This window comes from Salmo salar, chromosome 20, assembly GCF_965601325.2.
Source record: "Salmo salar chromosome 20, fSalSal1, whole genome shotgun sequence".
Classification (NCBI taxonomy): domain Eukaryota; kingdom Metazoa; phylum Chordata; class Actinopteri; order Salmoniformes; family Salmonidae; genus Salmo; species Salmo salar.
The window spans coordinates 35129054-35153962 of record NC_138310.1 but is presented as its reverse complement, the minus strand read 5'-3'; the positions used below and the strand labels follow the sequence as shown (position 1 = coordinate 35153962).

Below are 24909 nucleotides of genomic sequence, written 5' to 3'. Positions count from 1 at the left end.
CGTAGTGTGTTACCAATTGTTTTCTTGGTGACTATGGTCCCAGCTGCCTTGAGATCATTGACAAGATCCTCCCGTGTAGTTCTGGGTTGATTCCTCACCGTTCTCATGATCATTGCAACTCCACGAGGTGAGATTTTGCATGGAGCCACAGGCCGAGGGATATTGACAGTTCTTTTGTGTTTCTTCCATTTGCGAATAATTGCACCAACTGTTGTCACCTTCTCACCAAGCTACTTGGCGATGGTCTTGTAGCCCATTCCAGCCTTGTGTAGGTCTACAATCTTGTCCCTGACATCCTTGGAGAGCTCTTTGGTCTTGGCCATGCTGGAGAGTTTGGAATCTGATTGATTGCTTCTGTGTACAGGTGTCTTTTATACAGGTAACAAACTGAGATTAGGAGCACTCCCTTTAATAAGAGTGTGCTCCTAATCTCAGCTCATTACCTGTATAAAAGACACCTGGGAGCCAGAAATCTTTCTGATTGAGAGGGGGTCAAATACTTATTTCCCTCATTAAAATGCAAATCAATTTATAACATTTTTGACATGCGTTTTTCTGGATTTTTTGTTGTTATTCTGTCTCTCACTGTTCAAATAAACCTACCATTAAAATTATAGACTGATCATTTCTTTGTCAGTGGAGAAACGTACAAAATCAGAGGGGATCAAATACGTTTTTCCCTCACTGTATGAGGGAATGTATGTATGTATGTATGTATGTATCTTTATATGTGTATATGTATGAATGTTATATATATATATATATGGGTACGTATGTATATGTATATAAACTCAGCAAAAAAAGAAATGTCCTCTCACTGTCAACTTTCACTCACTGTATTTATGTTCAGCAAACTTAACATGTGTAAATATTTGTATGAACATAACAAGATTCAACAACTGAGACATAAACTGAACAAGTTCCACAGACATGTGACTAACAGAAATGGAATAATGTGTCCCTGAACAAAGGGGGGGTCAAAATCAAAAGTAACAGTCAGTATCTGGTGTGGCAATCAGCTGCATTAAGTACTGCAGTGCATCTCCTCCTCATGGACTGCACCCGATTTGCCAGTTCTTGCTGTGAAATGTTACCCCACTCTTCCACCAAGGCACCTGCAAGTTTCCGGACATTTCTGGGGGGAATGGCCCTAGCCCTCACCCTCCGATCCAACAGGTCCCAGACGTGCTCAATGGGATTGAGATCCGGGCTCTTCGCTGGCCATGGTAGAACACTGACATTCCTGTCTGGCAGGAAATCACGCACAGAACGAGCAGTATGGCTGGTGGCATTGTCATGCTGGAGGGTCATGTCAGGATGAGCCTGCAGGAAGGGTACCAGAAGAGGGAGGAGGATGTCTTCCCTGTAACGCACAGAGTTGAGATTGCCTGCAATGACAACAAGCTCAGTCCGATGATGCTGTGACACACCGCCCCAGACCATGACGGACCCTCCACCTCCAAATCGATCCTGCTCCAGAGTACAGGCCTCGATGTAATGCTCATTCCTTCGACGATAAAAGCGAATCCGACCATCACCCCTGGTGAGACGAAAACCGCAACTCGTCAGTTAAGAGCACTTTTTGACAGACCTGTCTGGTCCAGCGACGATGGATTTGTGCCCATAGGCAACGTTGTTGCCGGTGATATCTGGTGAGAACCTGCCTTTCAACAGGCCTACAAGCCCTCAGTCCAGCCTCTCTCAGCCTATTGCAGACAGTCTGAGCACTGATGGAGTGATTGTGCATTCCTGGTGTAACTCGGGCAGTTGCTGTTGCCATTCTGTACCTGTCCCGCAGGTATGATGTTCGGATGTACCGATCCTGTGCAGGTGGTCTGCCACTGCGAGGGCAATCAGCTGTCCATCCTGTCTCCCTGTAGCGTTGTCTTAGGCGTCTCACAGTACGGACATTGCAATCCATTGCCTTGGCCACATCTGCAGTCCTCATGCCTCCTTGCAGCATGCCTAAGGCACGTTCACACAGATGAGCAGGGACCCTGGGCCGCTTTCTTTTGGTGTTTTTCAGAGTCAGTAGAAAGGCCTCTTTAGTGTCCTAAGTTTTCATAACTGTGACCTTAATTGCCTAATTGCCTAAGCTGTTAGTGTCTTAACGACCGTTCCACGGGTGCATGGTCATTAATTGAACAAGCATGGGAAACAGTGTATAAACCTTTTAAAATGAAGATCTGTGAAGTTATACTAATCACTGATCCTAATCTTGATGTGATTGGCCTGACTGAAACATGGCTTAAGCCTGATGAATTTACTGTGTTAAATGAGGCCTCACCCCCTGGTTACACTAGTGACCATATCCCCCGCGCATCCCGCAAAGGCGGAGGTGTTGCTAACATTTACGATAGCAAATTTAAATGTACCAACAACAAAAAAACAACAACGATGTTTTCGTCTTTTGAGCTTCTAGTCATGAAATCTATGCAGCCTAATCAATCACTTTTTATAGCTACTGTTTACAGGCCTCCTGGGCCATATGCAGCGTTCCTCACTGAGTTCCCTGAATTCCTATCGGACCTTGTAGTCATCGCAGATAATATTCAAATTTTTGGTGACTTTAATATTCACATGGAAAAGTCCACAGACCCACTCCAAAAGGCTTTCGGAGCCATCATCGACTCAGTGGGTTTTGTCCAACATGTCTCTGGACCTACTCACTGCCACAGTCATACTCTGGACCTAGTTTTGTCCCATGGAATAAATGTTGTGGATCTTAATGTTTTTCATCATAATTCATCACCATTTTATTACGTTCGCAATCGCAACAAATAATCTGCTCAGACCCCAACCAAGAACCATTAAAAGTCGTGCTATAAATTCTCAGACAACCCAAAGATTCCTTGATGCCCTTCCAGACTCCCTCTCCCTACCCAAGGACGTCAGAGGACAAAAATCAGTTAACCACCTAACCGAGGAACTCAATTTAACCTTGCGCAATACCCTAGATGCAGTTGCACCCCTAAAAACTAAAAACATTTGTCATAAGAAACTAGCTCCCTGGTATATAGAAAATACACGAGCTCTGAAGCAAGCTTCCAGAAAATTGGAACGGAAATGGCGCCACACCAAACTCGAAGTCTTCCGACTAGCTTGGAAAGACAGTACCGTGCAGTATCGAAGAGCCCTCACTGCTGCTCGATCATCCTATTTTTCCAACTTAATTGAGGAAAATAAGAACAATCCGAAATGTATTTTTGATACTGTTGCAAAGTTAACTAAAAATCAGCATTCCCCAAGAGAGGATGGCTCTCACTTCAGCAGTAATGAATTCAGGAACTTCTTTGAGGAAAAGATCATGATCATTAGAAAGCAAATTACGGACTCCTCTTTAAATCTGCGTATTCCTCCAAAGCTCTGTTGTCCTGAGTCTGCACAACCCTGCCAGGACCTAGGATCAAGGGAGACACTAAAGTGTTTTAGTACTATATGTCTTGACACAATGATGAAAATAATCATGGCCTCTAAACCTTCAAGCTGCATACTGGACCCTATTCCAACTAAACTACTGAAAGAGCTGCTTTCTGTGCTTGGCCCTCCTATGTTGAACATAATACGCGGCTCTCTATCCACCGGATGTGTACCAAACTCACTAAAAGTGGCAGTAATAAAGCCTCTCTTGAAAAAGCCAAATCTTGACCCAGAAATTATTTTTTAAAACTATGGGCCTAAAGCTGTTGCGCAGCAACTCGCTGCCTTCCTGAAGACAAACAATGTATTCGAAACGCTTCAGTCTGGTTTTAGACCCCATCATAGCACTGAGACTGCACTTGTGAAGGTGGTAAATGACATTTTAATGACGTCAGACCGAGGCTCTGCGTCTGTCCTCGTGCTCCTAGATCTTAGTGCTGCTTTTGATACCATCGATCACCACATTCTTTTGGAGAGATTGGAAACCCAAATTGGTCTACATGGACAAGTTCTGGCCTGGTTTAGGTCTTATCTGTCGGAAAGATATCAGTTTGTCTCTGTGAATGGTTTGTCCTTGTAAATTTCGGTGTTCCTCAAGGTTCCGTTTTAGGACCACTATTGTTTCACTATATATTTTACCTCTTGGGGATGTCATTCGAAAACAGAATGTTAAATTTCACTGCTATGCGGATGACACACAGCTGTACATTTCAATGAAACATGGTGAAGCCCCAAAATTGCCCTCGCTAGAAGCCTGTGTCTCAGACATAAGGAAGTGGATGGCTGCAAACTTTCTACTTTTAAACTCGGACAAAACAGAGATGCTTGTTCTAGGTCCAAAGAAACAAAGAGATCTTCTGTTGAATCTGACAATTAATCTGGATGGTTGTACAGTCGTCTCAAATAAAACTGTGAAGGACCTTGGCGTTACTCTGGACCCTGATCTCTCTTTTGAAGAACATATCAAGACTGTTTCAAGGACAGCTTTTTTCCATCTACGTAACATTGCAAAAATCAGAAACTTTCTGTCCAAAAATGACGCAGAAAAATTCATCCATGCCTTTGTTACTTCTAGGTTGGACTACTGCAATGCTCTACTTTCCGGCTACCCGGATAAAGCACTAACTAAACTTCAGTTAGTGCTAAATACGGCTGCTAGAATCCTGACTAGAACCAAAAAATGTGATCATATTACTCCAGTGCTAGCCTCCCTACACTGGCTTCCTGTTAAGGCAAGGGCTGATTTCAAGGTTTTACTGCTAACCTACAAAGCAATACATGGGCTTGCTCCTACCTATCTTTCCGATTTGGTCCTGCCCTACATTCCTACACGTACGCTACGGTCACAAGACGCGGGCCTCCTAATTGTTCCTAGAATTTCTAAGCAAACAGCTGGAGGCAGGGCTTTCTCCTATAGAGCTCAATTTTTATGGAATAGTCTGCCTACCCATGTGAGAGATGCAGACTCAGTCTCAACCTTTAAGTCTTTACTGAAGACACATCTCTTCAGTAGGTCCTATGATTAAGTGTAGTCTGGCCCAGGGGTGTGAAGGTGAACGGAAAGGCTGAATCAACGAACCACCCTTGCTGTCTCTGCCTGGCCGGTTTCCCCTCTTTCCACTGGGATTCTCTGCCTCTACCCCTATTACGGGGGCTGAGTCACTGGCTTACTGGTGTTCTTCAATGCCGTCCCTGGGAGGGGTGCGTCACTTGAGTGGGTTGAGTCACTGACGTGGTCTTCCTGTCTGGGTTGGCGCCCCCTCTTGGGTTGTGCCGTGGCGGAGATCTTTGTGGGCTATACTCTGCCTTGTCCCAGGATGGTATGTTGGTGGTTGGAGATATCCCTCCAGTGGTGTGGAGGCTGTGCTTTGGCAAAGTGGGTGGGGTTATATCCTACCTGTTTGGCCCTGTCCGGGGGTTTCATCAGATGGGGCCACAGTGTCTCCTGAACCCTCCTGTCTCAGCCTTCAGTATTTATGCTGCAGTAGTTTATGTGTCGGGGGCTAGGGTCAGTCTGTCACATCTGGAGTATTTCTCTTGTCTTATCCGGTGTCCTGTGTGAATTTAAATATGCTCTCTCTAATTCTTTCTTTCTTTCTTTCTTTCTCTCTCTCGGAGGACCTGAGCCCTAGGACCATGCCTCAGGACTACCTGGCTTGATGACTCCTTGCTGTCCCCAGTTCACCTGGCCGTGCTGCTGCTCCAGTTCCAACTGCTCTGCCTGCAGCTATGGAACCCCGACCTGTTCACCGGACGTGCTACCTGTCCCAGACCTGCTGTCCCAGACCTGCTGGAACCCTGACCTGTTCACCGGACATGCTACCTGTCCCAGACCTGCTGTTTTCAACTCTCTAGAGACAGCAGGAGCGGTAGAGATACTCTCAAAGATCGGCTATGAAAAAGCCAACTGACACTTACTCTGTGTTACTGACTTGTTGCTCCCTCGACAACTATTATGATTATTATTATTTGACCATGCTGGTCATTTATGAACATTTTAACATCTAGGCCATGTGCTGTTATAATCTCCACCAGGCACAGCCAGAAGAGGACTGGCCACCCCTCATAGCCTGGTTCCTCTCTAGGTTTCTTCCTAGGTTTTGGCCTTTCTAGGGAGTTTTTCCTAGCCACCGTGCTTCTACACCTGCATTGCTTGCTGTTTGGGGTTTTAGGCTGGGTTTCTGTACAGCACTTTGAGATATCAGCTGATGTAAGAAGGGCTATATAAATAAATTTGATTTGATTTGGACTTTAACAAATTATCTTTGAAAGACAGGGTCCTGAAAAAGGGACGTTTCTTTTTTTGCTGAGTTTATGTATGTACAGTTGAAGTCAGAAGTTGACATACACCTTAGCCAAATACATTTAAACTCAGTTTTTCACAATTCCTGACACTTAATCCTAGTAAACATTCCCTGTCTTAGATCAGTTAGGATCACCACTTTATTTTAAGAATGTGAAATGTCAGAATAATAGTAGAGAGAATGATTTATTTCAGCTTTTATTTCTTTCATCACATTCCCAGTGGGTCAGAAGTTTACATACACTCAATTAGTATTTGGTAGCATTGCCTTTAAATTGTTTAACTTCGGTCAAACGTTTCGGGTAGCCTTCCACAAGCTTCCCACAATAAGATGGGTGAATTTTGGCCCATTCCTCCTGACAGAGCTGGTGTAACTGAGTCAGGTTTGTAGGCCTCCTTGCTCGCACACGCTTTTTCAGTTCTGCCCACAAATTTTCTATAGGATTGAGGTCAGGGCTTTGAGATGGCCACTCCAATACCTTGACTTTGTTGTCCTTAAGCCATTTTGCCACAACTTTGGAAGTATACTTGGGGTCTTTGTCCATTTGGAAGACCCATTTGCGACCAAGCTTTAACTTTCTGACTGATGTCTTGAGATGTTGCTTCAATATATCCACATCATTTTCCTCCCTCATGATGCCATCTATTTTGTGAAGTGCACCAGTCCCTCCTGCAGCAAAGCACCCCCACAACATGATGCTGCCACCCCCGTTCTTCATGGTTGGGATGGTGTTCTTCGGCTTGCAAGCCTCCCCCTTTGTCCTCCAAACATAACGATGGCCATTATGACCAAACAGTTCTATTTTTGTTTCATCAGACCAGAGGACATTTCTCCAAAAAGTACGATCTTTGTCTCCATGTGCAGTTGCAAATTGTAGTCTGGCTTTTTTATGGCGGTTTTGGAGCAGTGGCTTCTTCCTTGCTGAGCGGCCTTTCAGGTTATGTCAATATAGGACTCGTTTTACTGTGGATATTGATACTTTTGTACCTGTTTCCTCCAGCATCTTCACAAGGTCCTTTGCTGTTGTTCTGGGATTTATTTGCACTTTTCGCACCAAAGTACGTTCATCTCTAGGAGACAGAACACGTCTCCTTCCTGAATGGTATGACGACTGCGTGGTCTCATGGAGTTTATACTTGCATACTATTGTTTGTACAGATGAACGTGGTACCTTTTGGCTTTCTGACGTCTTGATGCCCATGATGTCAAGCAAAGAGGTACTGACTTTGAAGCTAGGCCTTGAAATACATCCACAGGTACACCTCCAATTGACTTAAATGATGTCAATTAGCCTATTAGAAGCTTCTAAAGCCATGACATCATTTTCTGGAATTTTCTAAGCTGTTTAAAAGCACAGTCAACTTAGTGTATGTAAACTTCTGACACACTGGAATTGCGATACAGTGAATTATACATGAAATAATCTGGCTGTGAGAAACCTCTCAGGGATGTGGCAACTGAGTGACTAGACACACACACCTGGGTCAGGTAAGGAGGTTGTCTGATTGGAGGCAGTTGCGCAAGCGTGTGTGTTGGGTGTTTGTCTGTGTCTGTGACTGACCTGTGGCAGCCCTATAGCACAGCAGAGCCCAATAGTTGCTCCCACGTTGTCTCCCATCCACAGGTTGACAGCATGGATACAGCCCCGCACATGGATCACCTCATCCAGGAGCTCACGCTGACAGAGAAAGAGAGAAGACAGGTAGAATGAAAGAGAGCGAGACTACAGTACATGAGATGCATTTGACTGATTGTAGTTATGTTTTAAATACATGCCATCAAGGCAAAAGAAAGACAGTAATTTCACAGATGATGAGGCACTACAATGCTAACACGAACAATAGAAAAACAGTGGATTTTTGGGGTTTTATCTACTACGACAAACTAATATTGTGCCTTGAAAACTAATAAACTATTCCCCACAAACACCTGAGATTTTCCATAGTACCAAAGAAAATATGGAGGTGAGAACATCTCACGGACAGAAAACAGAGACAGCTGAATCAATATCACAACAACACCAGCCACTACCAGCTGGCACAATATAGCGTGACTCAATTAGTCTACCTTATTTTCAGCATGCTGCAGCTAGAGAAAAAAAATTGTTTTGGGGCCATGAAAGTAAATGATCCTGCTGCTGCTCTTTTCCCTTTTGAATGCGTCCCTCTGAATGCGTCCCGATGCGGGCCCTGGTCAAAAGTAGTGTACTATGTAGGGAATAGGGTGCCATTTGGGACGTAACTTCTGTCTCTGTGCAGAATGACAAACTCCACAGACTAATGAAGGCAAACAAGTGAGCAGAACACGGGGGGGGGTTCACAGCCTATTAAGAGTGAAATATAGAAACTTATTTTACCCTTACCTGTTGGCTGAGAGTCTTGTAACCACAAAGAGTGTTGACAACCTCTCCCACCTGGGAAAAATGAGACAGGAAGAGATGAAGATTATGAAGAAGAGGATTCATGTATAGTCCATTCGACTGTGCAAAGATTTTTTTTTTAAACTACAAACATTTCCTAAGTCAGATGTGCTTGTTGTGGCCAAGTTAAAAATACATTTACACACGTTGGCTACACACACACACACACACACACACACACACACACACACACACACACACACACACACACACACACACACACACACACACACAAAAGCTGGACATCCCCTAATCTGTGTTTATAGCTGTTTGGTGCTTTGGAGTTGCCCTGCGTGGGCACAGACCAGACAGAGGAAGAGAGAAGGAGAGCAAGAGAGAGACAGAGAGGAAAAGAGAAGGAGAGGATGAGAGAGAGGAATAGAGAGAGAGAGAGAGGAAGAGAGAAGGATACAAAGAGATAAGGAGAGGAAGAGAGAAGGCGAGGAATAGATGAAGAGAGAGCGAGACCGAGAGGGAGAGGAAGAGAGACAGAGAGAGAGGGAGACAAAGTGTGAGAGAAAAAGAGGGCAGAAAGAGATAACCAGAGCGCGAGTTAGACAGGGAGAGAGAGAATGAATCATGAGCTCAGTAAATTCATTTAATTAGCTCCCACTCTCTCCACTGACGCTGAGGTCTCGGGCCTCTTCCTGTGCCTGAGTGGCTTTACACATTTCACTGTAACCAATTCAGCCAGCGCTAATTACCTAGTAATGCACCATGAGGTCAGGGGAAGTACAGGCAGGTGGAGAGAGGCTTTACTGAGAGTAGAACATGGATCCTTCCAGTCACTGCATTCACACAGCCAGCCCAATTCCGATCTTTTTTACACAAAGAAAAGTGGTCCCTTGTTGCCATACAGTTCTGTGCATGGGGAGCCTGGATGAGCACTAAATGAGATCCACAGAAACATGTCTCCCCCAGAGATGTGAGAGACTTATAGGCTGATAGGGATGGCAGGTATAATATTGGATAAGGTTCATGTGTTATCGGATCCTAACTTTCCGAGCTCCTTTCATTAATTTACACACAGTCTAGATAAGAGGAGAAAAGCAGAGGAGTGGAGAACGGTTTTTAGCATTCACCTTGTGGGGGACACAGCATGTATAAGGGACGCCACAGGCCAGTGGCCCGGTGCCATTGCAGAAATGGTATTGATTGACACCCCAGTCCTTGTAGTCGTCCCCACCACAACAAGAGAACTAGAGAGAGAGAGAGAGAGAGAGGAGAGAGGAGAGAGAGAGAGAGAGAGAGAGAGAGAGAGAGAGAGAGAGAGAGAGAGAGGAGAGAGAGAGAGAGAGAGAGAGAGAGAGAGAGAGAGAGAGAGAGAGAGAGAGAGAGGAGAGAGAGAGAGAGAGAGAGAGAGAGAGAGAGAGAGAGAGAGAGAGAGAGAGAGAGAGAGAGAGAGAGAGAGGAGAGAGAGAGAGAGAGAGAGAGAGAGAGAGAGAGAGAGAGAGAGAGAGAGAGAGAGAGAGAGAGAGAGAGAAGAGAGAGAGAGAGAGAGAGAGAGAGAGAGAGAGAGAGAGAGAGAGGAGAGAGAGAGAGAGAGGTTTAATAATAAATCAGTTAAGTCTATTGTTTTTTACTAGATCAATCATACTCTATCCATGTCAGTTAGGGCTGCAAAACTACCGAAGTTACCAGAATCTTCAGTACTTTTGGCAATTAAAGATGCACTATGCAGAAATCGCTTTGCCATTTGCTGGATGCAAAAATTTGAATATTTCATCTAATTTCAGTTTATGTGACAAAACAAGCAATGCATAGTGTAGAGAATCATTGTAACATCTAAACCGCTGTGAAATATCTGTTCAATAACCAAAAATATTGTATTTTCAGCTGTTTGAAACTAGTGTACAAAACTGAAAGTAAAAGACAGCAAAAAATAAACTTAAGAGCGGGAAGCATAGAAATTGAGCACATAGAACATATGCTTCTTGGACTTGCTTTCAATGAAAAGGACATAACACACATTTCTACGTGAATTTGGTCGGGTCGCCCAAAGTTACATATTGCAGCTTTAATAGAAAATCTATGGCAATCTATCGTAATGTTGGTAATTTATATTTAAATAACTTTTTTTTTAAAGTATTCATATACAGTGCCTTCAGAAATTGATTAAATAAATTTTATTTCCTCACCCATCTACACACAGTACCCCATCATGACAAAGTGAAAACATGTTTTTAGAAATGTTGTCAAATTTATTGAAAATGGAACACATAACTATCAGAAGTTATATTTTACATGTGATAAGGCCAGAGAGAGGCCAGAAATAATTAGACACCTGTGATAATGTGAAGTACCCAAAAGGGCCACTAGATGTCTTGTGATAGGTTACATATAATCCTTGAAAATCCTAGTAGTTTACTGGTAATATACCTTCTCTTTGCAACCCTACCCACTGGGCACAGATGTCAATTCAACGTCTATTCCAAGTTGGTTTAACGTAATTTCATTAAAATGACGTGGAAACAATGTTGATTCAACCAGGTGTGTGCCCAGTGGGTAATGTGTGGGGTGTGTGCCCAGTGGGTAATGTGTGGGTGTGTGCCCAGTGGGTAATGTGTGGGTGTGTGCCCAGTGGGTAATGTGTGGGTGTGTGCCCAGTGGGTAATGTGTGGGTGTGTGCCCAGTGGGTAATGTGTGGGTGTGTGCCCAGTGGGTAATGTGTGGGGTGTGTGCCCAGTGGGTAATGTGTGGGTGTGTGCCCAGTGGGTAATGTGTGGGGTGTGTGCCCAGTGGGTAATGTGTGGGGTGTGTGCCCAGTGGGTAATGTGTGGGTGTGTGCCCAGTGGGTAATGTGTGGGTGTGTGCCCAGTGGGTAATGTGTGGGTGTGTGCCCAGTGGGTAATGTGTGGGTGTGTGCCCAGTGGGTAATGTGTGGGGGTGTGTGCCCAGTGGGTAATGTGTGGGTGTGTGCCAGTGGGTATGTGTGGGGTGTGTGCCCAGTGGGTAATGTGTGGGGGTGTGTGCCCAGTGGGTAATGTGTGGGTGTGTGCCCAGTGGGTCATGTGTGGGTGTGTGCCAGTGGGTAATGTGTGGGGTGTGTGCCCAGTGGGTAATGTGTGGGGTGTGTGCCCAGTGGGTAATGGTGTGGGGTGTGTGCCCAGTGGGTAATGTGTGGGGTGTGTGCCCAGTGGGTAATGTGTGGGGTGTGTGCCCAGTGGGTAATGTGTGGGGTGTGTGCCCAGTGGGTAATGTGTGGGTGTGTGCCCAGTGGGTAATGTGTGGGTGTGTGCCAGTGGGGTAATGTGTGGGTGTGTGCCCAGTGGGTAATGTGTGGGGTGTGTGCCCAGTGGGTACATGTGTGGGGTGTGTGCCCCAGTGGGTAATGTGTGGGGTGTGTGCCCAGTGGGTAATGTGTGGGTGTGTGCCCAGTGGGTAATGTGTGGGGTGTGTGCCCAGTGGGTAATGTGTGGGTGTGTGCCCAGTGGGTAATGTGTGGGTGTGTGCCCAGTGGGTAATGTGTGGGGGTGTGTGCCCAGTGGGTAATGTGTGGGGTGTGTGCCCAGTGGGTAATGTGTGGGGTGTGTGCCCAGTGGTAATGTGTGGGGTGTGTGCCCAGTGGGTAATGTGTGGGTGTGTGCCCAGTGGGTAATGTGTGGGGTGTGTGCCCAGTGGGTAATGTGTGGGTGTGTGCCAGTGGGTAATGTGTGGGGTGTGTGCCCAGTGGGTAATGTGTGGGTGTGTGCCCAGTGGGTAATGTGTGGGTGTGTGCCCAGTGGGTAATGTGTGGGTGTGTGCCCAGTGGGTAATGTGTGGGTGTGTGCCCAGTGGGTAATGTGTGGGGTGTGTGCCCAGTGGGTAATGTGTGGGGTGTGTGCCCAGTGGGTAATGTGTGGGTGTGTGCCCAATGGGTAATGTGTGGGGTGTGTGCCCAGTGGGTAATGTGTGGGTGTGTGCCCAGTGGTTAATGTGTGGGGTGTGTGCCCAGTGGGTAATGTGTGGGTGTGTGCCCAGTGGGTAATGTGTGGGGTGTGTGCCCAGTGGGTAATGTGTGGGGTGTGTGCCCAGTGGGTAATGTGTGGGTGTGTGCCCAGTGGGTAATGTGTGGGTGTGTGCCCAGTGGGTAATGTGTGGGTGTGTGCCCAGTGGGTAATGTGTGGGTGTGTGCCCAGTGGGTAATGTGTGGGGTGTGTGCCCAGTGGGTAATGTGTGGGTGTGTGCCCAGTGGGTAATGTGTGGGTGTGTGCCCAGTGGGTAATGTGTGGGTGTGTGCCCAGTGGGTAATGTGTGGGTGTGTGCCCCAGTGGGGCAGCAGGTAGCCTAGTGGTTAGAGCGTCTGGCCAGTAACCGAAACGTTGCCAGATTGAATCCCCGAGCTGACAAGGTGAACATCAGTCGTTCTGCCACTGAACAAGGCAGTTAACCCACTGTTCCTAGGCCGTCATTGTAAATAAGAATATGTTCTTAACTGACTTGCCAAGTTAAATAAAAAGCTGTCAGTGGCCTCTTCATTCAGTACACACACCACTATTTCCTGTCTGTTGCTTCTGATAATGAAAAGGGAATCAGTCCTCTTGCCTTCTGTTGCACAAAGTCCAAGATGTTTTTGAAGTCCAGATCATCGTAATAGTGTTTAATTCCCTCTCGTATACTGCTCTGGAACAGGGCTGATGTCTACAGGGAGAGAGAGGGGGGATGTGATAGGCCATGAAATTCCTCATCCATCACATTAAATGCTGCTTTGATGTGATCTTATCGTGACTGGAGGCAATGCCAGAGGCGACACTGGTGTACTGTGTGAACATGTGTTACAGCTGTGTGCGTGAGAGAGAGAGAGAGAGAGAGAGAGAGAGAGAGAGAGAGAGAGAGAGAGAGAGAGAGAGAGAGAGAGAGAGAGAGAGAGAGAGAGAGAGAGAGAGAGAGAGAGAGAGAGAGAGAGAGAGGAGAGAGAGAGAGAGAGAGAGAGAGAGAGAGAGAGAGAGAGAGAGAGAGAGAGGAGAGAGAGAGAGAGAGAGAGAGAACTGACCTTTTTCTCAAAGATGAGCGCAACGATGAGAGCCACAGCCTGCAGGAACAGTAGCACACACAGGACACACAAAAACTGGAAGAGAGATGGAGAGGGAGAGAATGCACTTAGCATGACATGTACACATCAAGCCAGAGGGACCAGAGATTGCTGGGCTGAGATAGGCAACCCCATCCTCAGGTTGACTGACATATCCCAGTCAGCAGAGACCCCTTGTCCTGTCTTGTCCCCCTCCTCCTCCTCCCACTCCCTCTTGCTCCATATACCTTGGGTCTCCTCTACCTAATCTCTCAACCCTCCTATTCTTTCCTTCATCCCTCCTCTTTTCCATCCTAACCTCCATCGCTCCTCATATCCCCCCTTCCCCCCTCCCGTCCCTCCCTCTCTCGATCTTCCATCCCTCTCCTCTCTCACCATGTGTAGTAGGGTCTTGTTGTCCCTGAGGGAGCCCACCATGCCCACCAGGGAGACGGTGAACATCACCAGGCCCAGCAGGATGAGCACCACAGCGGGGGCCAGGAACACCCCCTCCAGGGTACGATTCTTCTGGCGCTCCACCTCTGCGTACACCCCCACGCACAACACACACAGGCCCAGAAGCTGGGGGAGGGAGAGGGGGAGGGAGAGGTGGAAGAAGAGAAGGTAGAGAGGGGGAGGCAGGGATATGGGGGAGGGAGGCAGGGAAAGAGAGAAAGAGAGAGGGGATGCAGGGAGAGAGGGATGAGGGAAAGAAAGGGGGAGGCAGGGAGAGAGGGAGGGAGAGAGAGAGGGAGAGGCAGGGAGAGGGGGAAGAAGAGAGGGTAGGAGTTGGGGTGAGATGGTCAGAGCTCTGCAGTGTGCCATCTTTCTGAATAAGCATCATTTCATGATAGCAGTGAGCATAGAAAGCCTAACCAAGCAAGCAACGTTCAAAGCTATCGGCATGTTCAAAGCTACCGTTTCCCTTGGATTGTGTTGTAAACTCATTGCTGATGTCAAATAACATGGACTTCTTCAAAATAGCATGGATAAGTCCCAAATGGTACCCTATTCCATATAGTGCGCTTCTTTTGACCAGAGCCCTGGATGCATCCCATGTCTCCTCTCTAGTGGTAGCATCCTGATGATACGACCCATGTTCCTTGTTCCTTGTAGTCAATTAGGAAACACAAAGGGCTTTAGTGCTGATGCTCCTGCACACACCCTGGCTGCTGCCCAAATTAAAGTTGGCAAATGACGACAGGAGATGGTGGTTAGAGAACTAGGCCTAGGCTAGCTGCTGTGTTGTTGTGGCATCAGCCTTGTTAGCATCAAACAAACCCCACTTGACTAGCTCCTGGTGTGCCATTTGAGAGCTTTCAAAACCATGGCTGGGTGGGTCTCACGTTGTCTGCATCCCAAATGGCACCCTTTTCCCTTTATAGTGAATTAAAGGGACTATGAAGGCACTAGCCTATATCGGGAATAGGGTGCCATTTGGAATGCAGACTGACTCATAATGATAGTCCTTTCTTTCTGCAACAAACAATCTTAACCCCATAGGCCTACCTATTGATTCTCAATTAGGAAGAGAGGCAATCTGCACTAAGAGAGCAAGCCTCATCACTCTTTCCCTTCTTTAGTCCATTCACGAATGCCAGCACCACCCCGCCCAACATCGGAAAAAGTCCCTGCCCAGTGGGCAAAAATTAAGTTGAATCAACGTGGAATACTGATTGGATTTGCAAAAAGTCATCAACGTAAGGGAATTTCATATTGTTTTCACCCAACTTCACTCAAAATAGGGTCAAATTGTAGGTTGATTTCACACTGAATTCACGTTAGTTGGCAACTCAACATGTAAATCAAAACTAGATGTTAAAATGACGTCTGTGTCCAGTGGATATTTTCAAAAGATGTAGTCCTACTTTAAGTCTCTTACAGCGGTTAGCTCATTTCTCATTCATTCTGTCATCCATCGTAGTGTAGCCTAAGAAGGAGGCTACACACACTGAGACAGAGACAAACCCGTCATCTTACAAAAGAACAAACTTCAGACCGATAAGAAGCAATGCAAAGAGGCTACACAGTACACATACTCTCTCAAAGGATTAGTCGACTGACTCTCTCCTTCTCAAAGAAAACCTACACGCAAAACTGTGAGAAATTACACAACGCAGATTGAACAGACAAGGAGAAGAAATAGCATTCATTAACAGTGAGTGCTCCTGCATGGCTGTGGGCCAGGGGAGCTCTTGTGGGAACACAAGCCAAGGCATTACATCTGAACACGGCAGAGGAGGCCGTGCTGAAAGGAAAAAGGATTAACGAAAGAAGTTAGAAAGAATGGAGAGAATAAAAATCTAAGCGGGGGAAGTCCCTGACATGTTGTACTAGTTCTTACTCAGCAGCAGTATGGCTGACGTAGGGAGAGAGAGAGAGAGACAGGCAGAGAGACAGAGCTACAGACAGAAAGAAAGAGAGGTGGGGTGAAAATTGAACATGAAATTGACTGCAATTTCCTGTGAGGTGAGAGTCATGGAGTGTGACAGAGGGTGAGAAAGCAGAGAGGGAGATAGCTGAGGAACGTTCAACTCCGTTCTCTTATATCGAGGCGAAGTTGAGTAGTGATAACTGGTCGCGCGATTTGCTAACAACAACATTGAATCACCATCATCCTTACTTGTAAAAATGTAAATTCTGAAAATGCTTACCGGTACCTGTTTGACCTGTAAAACCGTGGTCCTTCCACATTAAAAAATGTATTGAAGACAACCACCGATTTTCCCTCATTTGTGTTGCACAACTCAGCGTGAATGTTCATGTGCCAATTGACTCCCAGCTTACATAGTACGTCAAGGCCGCTACGTCTCCAGTTGAGCAACACAAAGGAGCACGGTTGTACAGGTCAATCATAGGTACAGGTAAGCGTTATCAGAATTTACATTTTTATAAGTATCAACTGATGGCGACTTAATGTTGTTGCTAGCAAATTGCGAGACCAGTTATCAATACTATCAACTCCGCAATGATATAAAAGAACAGAGTTGAGCGTTCCTGAGCTAAGAGGGAGAGAATTGATCTGCCAAAATTGTTGCAACCCCTATTACTAGCCTGTTCAACCTCTCTTTTGTAAAGCTGCTGCGGTCATCCCCCTCTTCAAAGGGGGTGACACTCTAGACCCAAACTGCTACAGACCTATATCTATCCTACCATGTTTTTCTAAGGTCTTCGAAAGCCAAGTTAACAAACAGATTACCGACCATTTCGAATCCCACCATACCTTCTCCGCTATGCAATCTGGTTTCAGTGCTGGTCATGAGTGCACCTCAGCCACGCTCCAGTTCCTAAACGACATCATAACCGCCATTGATAATAGACATTACTGTGCAGCCGTATTCATCGACCTGGCCAAGGCTTTCGACTCTGTCAATCACCACATTCTTATTGGCAGACTCGACAGCCTTGGTTTCTCAAATGGTTGCCTCGCCTGGTTTACCAACTACTTCTCTGATAGAGTTCAGTGTGTCAAATCGGAGGGCATGTTGTCCGGACCTCTGGCAGTCTCACTAGGGGTGCAACAGGGTTCAGTTCTCGGGCCGACTCTCTTCTCTGTATACATCAATGATGTCGCTCTTGCTGCTGGTGATTCTCTGATCCACCTCTACGCAGACGACACCATTCTGTATACTTCTGGCCCCTCTTTGGACACTGTGCTAACAAATCTCCAAACGAGCTTCAATGCCATACAACTCTCCTTCCGTGGCCTCCAACTGCTCTTAAACGGAGGTAAAACTAAATGCATGCTATTCAATCGATCACTGCCCGCACCTGCTCGCCTGTCCAGCATCACTACTCTGGACGGCTCTGACTTAGAATACGTGGACAACTACAAATACCTAGGTGTCTGGTTAGACTGTAAACTCTCCTTCCAGACTCACATTAAGCATCTCCAATCCAAAATTAAATCTAGAATCGGCTTCCTATACCGCAACAAAGCATCCTTTACCCATGCTGCCAAACATACCCTCGTAAAACTGACCATCCTACCGATCCTCGACTTTGGCGATGTCATCTATAAAATAGCCTCCAACACTCTCCTCAACAAATTGGATGCAGTCTATCACAGTGCCATCCGTTTTGTCACCAAAGCCCCATACACTACCCACCACTGCGACCTGTACGCTCTCGTTGGTTGGCACTCGCTTCATACTCGTCGCCAAACCCACTGGCTACAGGTTATCTACAAGTCTCTGCTAGGTAAAGCACCGCTTTATCTCAGCTCACTGGTCACCATAGCAGCACCCACTCGTAGCACACGCTCTAGCAGGTTTATCTCACTGGTCACCCCCAAAGCCAATTCCTCCTTTGGTCGCCTTTCCTTCCAGTTCTCTGCTGCCAATGACTGGAACGAACTGCAAAAATCACTGAAGCTGGAGACTCATATCTCCCTCACTAGCTTTAAGCACCAGCTGTCAGAGAAGCTCACAGATCACTGCACCTGTACATAGCCCATCTGTAAACACCCCATCTATTTCTACCTACCTCATCCCCATACTGTATTTATTTATTTATCTTGTTCCTTTGCACCCCAGTATCTCTACTTGCACATTCATCTTCTACACATCTACCATTCCAGTGTTTAATTGCTATATTGTAATTACTTCGCCACCATGGCCTATTTATTGCCTTAACTTACCTCATGTGCGCTCACTGTATATATACTTTTTGTTTTCTTTTGTATTATTGACTGTATGTTTTGTTTATTCCATGTGTAACTCTGTGTTGTTGTATGTGTCGAATTGCTATGCTTTATCTTGGCCAGGTCGCAGTTGTAAATGAGAACCTGCTCTCAACTAGTCTACCTGGTTAAATAAAAGGTGAAATAAAAAGAGAGAGGGATTCATTATACCCGCTGATTGATTCCAGGATGACGAGTATTCACTAAGAGTGGTGTCGGAAAGAGAGAGTGATGGCGTGACAGGGTTACATTTAACTGATAAAGGAACTGGATGAGTAAAATAGACTGCTGACTCATCCATTAGCCTAGGCTATGGTTTGTAATTGAAATATGACAAATAGAAAAGAGGTAGAAAGCACTAGGATCTGTTCAATAGTCTGCTTTAAAGACGTTCTATTCTACCACCTTTCAGGCTGCACATCCACATCTGGAGGCCAAACTATAGGGGCACACAGTGGAGCTAGCACTCAAAGGCTGTCTATGGTGACTCATAGAGATGAAGGGGATTTCCCCATAGGCCAATCAAATCAAATTGTATTTGTCACGTACACAGTTTACAGCAGGTATAAAGATTGTAGTGAAATGCTTGTATGCTAGCTCCCTCAACAATGCAGTACATTAGTCAATATGTATCATAACAATAATACGTGTAAAATCAAAAATAACAAGTACGAGTGTGGATGCTTGTGTGTTTGTTTGTGTGTGTTTGTGTGTAAGGGTTAAATGTGTGGAGAGTGCAAATAATAAATAATAATAATAAAAATCTAAATTGCAGATAGTCTCTGAGGTACATGTCTGTGCAGGGAGAAAGGTAGTGTTAGCTGTTCAGCAGTCTGATGGCCTGGTGGTAGAAACTGTCTCAGAACCTGATGCTCCGAAAACGCTTGCCAGATGGAAACCGAGTGAAGAGTTTGTGGCTCGTGTGACTGGAGTCCTTGATGATCTTACTCAAACATCGCCTGGTGTACAGTGGCAAGAAAAAGTATGTGAACCTTTTGGAATTACCTGGATTTCTGCATAGGTTTGTCATAAAATGTGATCTGATCGTCATCTGTCACAACAATAGACAAACACATTTTGCTTAAACTAATAACACACAAACAATTATACGTTTTCATGTCTTTATTGAACAGACTGTGTAAACATTCACAAGTGCAGGGTGGGAAAAGTATGTGAACCCTTGGATTTAATAACTGGTTGACCCTCCTTTGGCGGCAATAACCTCAACCAAACATTTTCTGTAGTTGCGGATCAGAGCTTCACAATGGTCAGGAGGAACTTTCGCTTTACAAAACTGTTTCAGTTCAGCAATATTCTTGGGATGTCTGGTGTGAACTGCTCTCTTGAAGTCATGCCACAGCATCTCAATTGGGTTGAGGTCAGGACTCTGACTGGGCCACTCCAGAAGGCGTATTTTCCTCTGTTGAAGTTATTCTGTTGTTGATTTACTTCTGTGTTTTGGGTCGTTGTCCTGTTGCATCACCTAACTTCTGTTCAGCTTCAATTGGCGCACAGATAGCCTTACATTCTCCTGCAAAATGTCTTGATAAACTTGGGAATTCATTTTTCCATCAATGATAGCAAGCTGTCCAGGCCCTGAGGCAGCAAAGCAGCCCCAAACCATGATGCTCCCTCCACCATACTTTACAGTGGGGATGAGGTTTTGATGGTGGTGTGCTGTGTCTTTTTGTCTCCACACATAGTGTTGTGTGTTCCTTCCAAACAACTCAACTGTAGTTTCATCTGTCCACAGAATATTTTGCCAGTAGCGCTGTGCTCTTTTGCGAACCTCAGACATGCAGCAATGTTTTTGGGGATTCTTCCATTGTGTCCTCCCATGAACACCATTCTTAGTGTTTTACGTATCGTAGACTCGTCAACAGAGATATTAGCATGTCCCAGAGATTTATGTAAGTCTTTAGCTGACACTCTTGGATTCTTCGTAACCTCATTGAGCATTCTGCACTGTGCTTTTGCAGTCATCTTTGCAGGATGGCCACTCCTAGGGAGAGTAGCAACAGTGCTGAACTTTCTCCATTTATAGACAATTTGTCTTACCGTGGACTGATGAACATCAAAGCTTTTAGAGATATTTTTGTAACCATTTCCAGCTTTATGCAAGTCAACAATTCTTAATCGTAGGTCTTTTGAGATCTCTTTTCTTCAAGGCATGGTTCACATCAGGCAATGCTTCTTGTGAATAGCAAACTCAAATTGTGTGAGTGTTTTTTATAGGGCAGAGCAGCTATAACCAACATCTCCAATCTCATCTCATTGATTGGTCTCCAGGTTAGTGTTGTGACTTAGAAAAGATCAGATCAAATTTAACGACCAATTTATGCAGAAATCCAGGTAATTCCAAAGGGTTCACATACTTTTTCTTGCCACAATACATCGCCCCCGGTGATGTATTGGGCCGTCCGCACCACCCTGTGTAGAGCGTTCCAGTAGAGGCGGTGACACAGCCGGTCAAGGTGATTGTGCAGCTGTAGAACTTCTTGAGGATCTGAGGGCCCATGCCAAATTTCTTTAGTCGCCAGAGATTGAAGAGACACTCTTACGCCTTCTTCACCACAGTGGTGGTGTGATTGGTCCATGTCAGGTCCTCTGTGATGTGCACACTGAGGAACTTGGAGCTTTTGACTGCCCACTCCCCCTGTTTCCTATAGTCCACAATCAGCTCCTTAGTTTTGCTGACATTGAGGTTATTTTCCTGGCACCACTCTGCCAGGGCTTGTCACCGTCGGCGATCAGGCCCACCACAGTCGTGTCGTTGGCACGCATATACATTCATAAAGACATCACTTAAACACTGAGTCACTAATCAAGGTTAGGTTGAATTTTATTACATAAATTATCGACCATACCGATCAATTTTATCCCAAGCATTTTTTCTGATATCCTTCATGATGATATGTAGCCTACACTAGAGAAATGTGACGTTTGAAATGAAATAGGTTTGCTAATATGGGTGATTGTTAATGGGACAATCAATGGGTACTACCATCAAACTGCTAGTAGTAGTTTACAGGATAATTTAAAAAAATTGTGATAGACATTAATGTTAGAAGATTATCATTCTACTTATCGTATCAATTCATGCAATTTATCGCAACTTTTGTCCAAATCCCACAGCTCTATACTGATGTATAGCCAAGAAAACGAATTGAAAGCAAGCTAAAGTCACCAAGCCACCCATCCTTATCTCTTACTAACTTTCCCAGTTCCCTTCCTTCTCTCTTTCAGCTGTAGCATCCTCTCAGCCTGGTGGTGGGATGACAGTACAGACTGACATAGCAGCATCCTACTGGGTTAATGGATAATCTTCACAGACAAAGCAGAGCAGAGTACAGTTCATCCCTCTTAGGAGCAAAGGGACAGGGGGCTCTCAATCTCAAGCCCTCACTCTCAGAGTAAAAGCCTCTCCACACACAGCATGTCCAAATGGGACCCTATCCCCTATGCAGTGCACTACATTTAACCAGGGCCCATAAAGCACTGGTAAAAAGTAGTGCACTATGTAAGGTATAGGGTACGCAAAACAATATTACTGCAGGCAACGCTTATCACCAAAGTAAAGCAAATGACAGTCTGTGACTTGTGCCACATGGTACCCAGAGATAGGTATATGGTGCTGTGTTGCGTGTGGGTGTGTTGGTTGCATGACTTCAGTGAAAAGGCTGTGTCAGAATCCCCAAATCATGTGACACTGGGAGACAGTGACAGTCTTTGCAATGAGATGGTGTCATAATTGAAGATTAAACACTCAGAAAACTAGGCTATTCACTACAAAATGGCACTAGAAAGTTCAGCTGTAGAACCAGCAGCATTGTAAATTAAGCTTATTCACCACCAAAATACTTATTTGCTGTAAAATACATCCATGATGCAAATTCCCTTATTCTAAACAGACAAACAATACCTTTAATACTCTGTAAACTGCGTCACTAGCCTTAAAGCCTACAGCGCACACAATTAAAGATGTGTCATGTAGGCTAGCATGTCATGGACTTTAAGAGAATTAGACCTACCTGTGTAACCCACTACTGCCCTGAAAAGCTGTAATTACAATGTTGTAAATACCCTACGTCTCAGAACACCTAACCGAGGCATGTCAACACCAGGCTGCATTACATGTCTCAGAACACCTAGAGGAGACATGTCAACACCAGGCTGCATTACATGTCTCAGAACACCTAGAGGAGACATGTCAACACCAGGCTGCATTACATGTCTCAGAACACCTAGAGGAGACATGTCAACACCAGGCTGCATTACATGTCTCAGAACACCTAGAGGAGACATGTCAACACCAGGCTGCATTACATGTCTCAGAACACCTAGAGGAGACATGTCAACACCAGGCTGCATTACATGTCTCAGAACACCTAGAGGAGACATGTCAACACCAGGCTGCATTACATGTCTCAGAACACCTAGAGGAGACATGTCAACACCAGGCTGCATTACATGTCTCAGAACACCTGGATTCAAACCAGGTACTGCAGTGACACCTCTTGCACTGAGATACAGTGTCTTAGACCAATGCGACACTCGGGAGCCCTCATCAAATGTAGCGTAGTAATATGTAGGCATAGCATAGATAGCTACATTGAATGGCCCTGCCTGTCACAATATTGCAATATGTAGGCCCTAGGCTGTGAAGTTAGACTGAAACAATAATATTTTTTCATGGAATACAGCTAGAAACATGTTTCCTGTCTAGCAAAAATAAAATATCCCACTTAACCCCTTTCACTGTATCACTCAGTAGTCCCACACCATGCCCTGTACCACAACACAGAAAGGAAAGAGTGTAGCCTAGTGTAGTAAATTAACGACTGTATCAGACAAAGTGTACACACAGTAGTATTTCCTTGACATTATTTGTTCTTCTGGCAAGCAATTTGACGCCAGAGAGTTAGCTAGCGAACTAGGAAGATACAGTACAGATAGCTATACTCTGCAAAGACAAAGCAGAGCAGAGTGAACGGTTCATCCCTTTTAGGAGCACTGGGGCAGGTTGCTCTCAATCTCAAGCCCTCACTCTCAGAGTAAAGGACTCTCAACACACAGTTATTGTCCCAATGGCACCCTATGCCCTATATAGTGCACTACTTTTGACCATGACCCAGATAGAGCTCTGCTCAAAAGTAGGGCACTATGTAGGGAATAGGGGACGCACTCCACCCCTTTTCACTGTATCACTCAGTAGTCCCACGCCCTGCCCTGTACCAGAAAGCAGAAATGAGAGTGTAGCCTAGTGAGGTAAATGAACGACTACATCAGACAAAGTGTACACACAGTAATATTTCCTTGGTATTTTTCGATCTTCTGGCAGGCAATTTGGCATTAGAGAGTTAGCTAGCGAGCTAGGAAGATACCGATAGCTATACTAGCTAGCTACTACACTGGCTAGCTAGCTAAACAAAGGTGGTGGTTTTCTGACAGCCAACAATGTGGTCCCCCCTAGCCCATTCAAATAGACGGCAATTTCCTGCTTGGGTTCTTGAGAGCTAGCTAGTGGTCACCAACCCTGTCCCTGAAACCAACAAGTCCATATTAACAACACTTACCGAGAAGAGCATTGAGTAGACATTTAAGGTGAATTTGATGAAATAATAGAAGCGGTTGCTGTTTCTCACTTCTTTGTATGAAGGCATAATGCTTGGTAGCTGAAGAAGCTAGCTAGCTAGCTAGCCAGGACGCTAACGTTAGCTAGCTAGCTATGCTAGAAGAAGAATATCAACAACACTGCACTGATTAGCTATTTCAGCAAATTAGCTAGCTATATTATCGGATTTAATTTTCAAAACGTCTCAATTTTGCACGAGGACGTCAACGCTTTAATTTATGTCAAATAGCTATTCCCGTTCAATTTTGTCTCACACACACAAATCCCTCTCTACTCCCACAAACAATAACTTCCGTGCACGCTCTGATTTGGCCACATAATTTAAAGGGCCAGAGCAGTGAAGTACATTGTACTAACGATGTAATTAACGCGTCAACTCACTCTATCTTTTAAAAATAATTATCCAAATACATAGCAATTTAGTTTTTTTGTTGTTGTTGCTATTTATAGCAATTATCCAACAACACTCGATTATTACAGTATCATCACGTGCAACAGCCCAGATGGTAGACAAAGGAGCTTGCTTTCATCATCCAGACATGCATTGCTTGCTTTCCTTTGGAACGAACATCTTAAGGGAAATGGGTCACATCCAAGGTTCCCCTTGGCCGCTAAATAGGCTGTGTCACTACCCGAAAAATGTCACTGTTACTGGACAAAGAGCATTTCATCCCTGCTATTGCTCATTATTGCATCAGTTGTTGGTTGGCTCTTGTTGGTGTATTTTTGGCACACATGTATGTGATGTGGATGCTGGATACTAGGCTATTACTAGGTCAGTAATCTTTGTTGTAGCTTACATTTTAGAAGCCGCAGGTAGGCCTACAGTGAACACATCTAACTAGCATGTGTGGGAATACCGGCTTGTGCCCTAACACAGCTCACAAACATTCAGCACCATGGACAGCGCCGCGAACCCGATTCAGTACCACAGCCGCTGAACAGCGCAGCGCCAACGCA

The 24909-nt window shown here is 45.3% G+C and overlaps 1 protein-coding gene across 1 annotated transcript in view; it reads right to left on the bottom strand.

Moving 5' to 3' along the window:
• zgc:110329 (tetraspanin-15) overlaps positions 1-24272 on the bottom strand; it is a 30067-nt gene extending 5795 nt beyond the window's left edge. The window contains exons 1-7 of the mRNA XM_014161670.3: positions 23891-24272; positions 14030-14215; positions 13616-13690; positions 13168-13263; positions 9726-9842; positions 8587-8637; positions 7786-7902 (exon numbers count right to left, since the gene is read on the bottom strand). Of these exons, the coding sequence (XP_014017145.1) occupies positions 7786-7902; positions 8587-8637; positions 9726-9842; positions 13168-13263; positions 13616-13690; positions 14030-14215; positions 23891-23977 (729 nt within the window). The 5' untranslated portion in view covers positions 23978-24272. The remainder of the gene's footprint in view (positions 1-7785; positions 7903-8586; positions 8638-9725; positions 9843-13167; positions 13264-13615; positions 13691-14029; positions 14216-23890) is intronic.
• Positions 24273-24909: the final 637 nt, after the last annotated feature.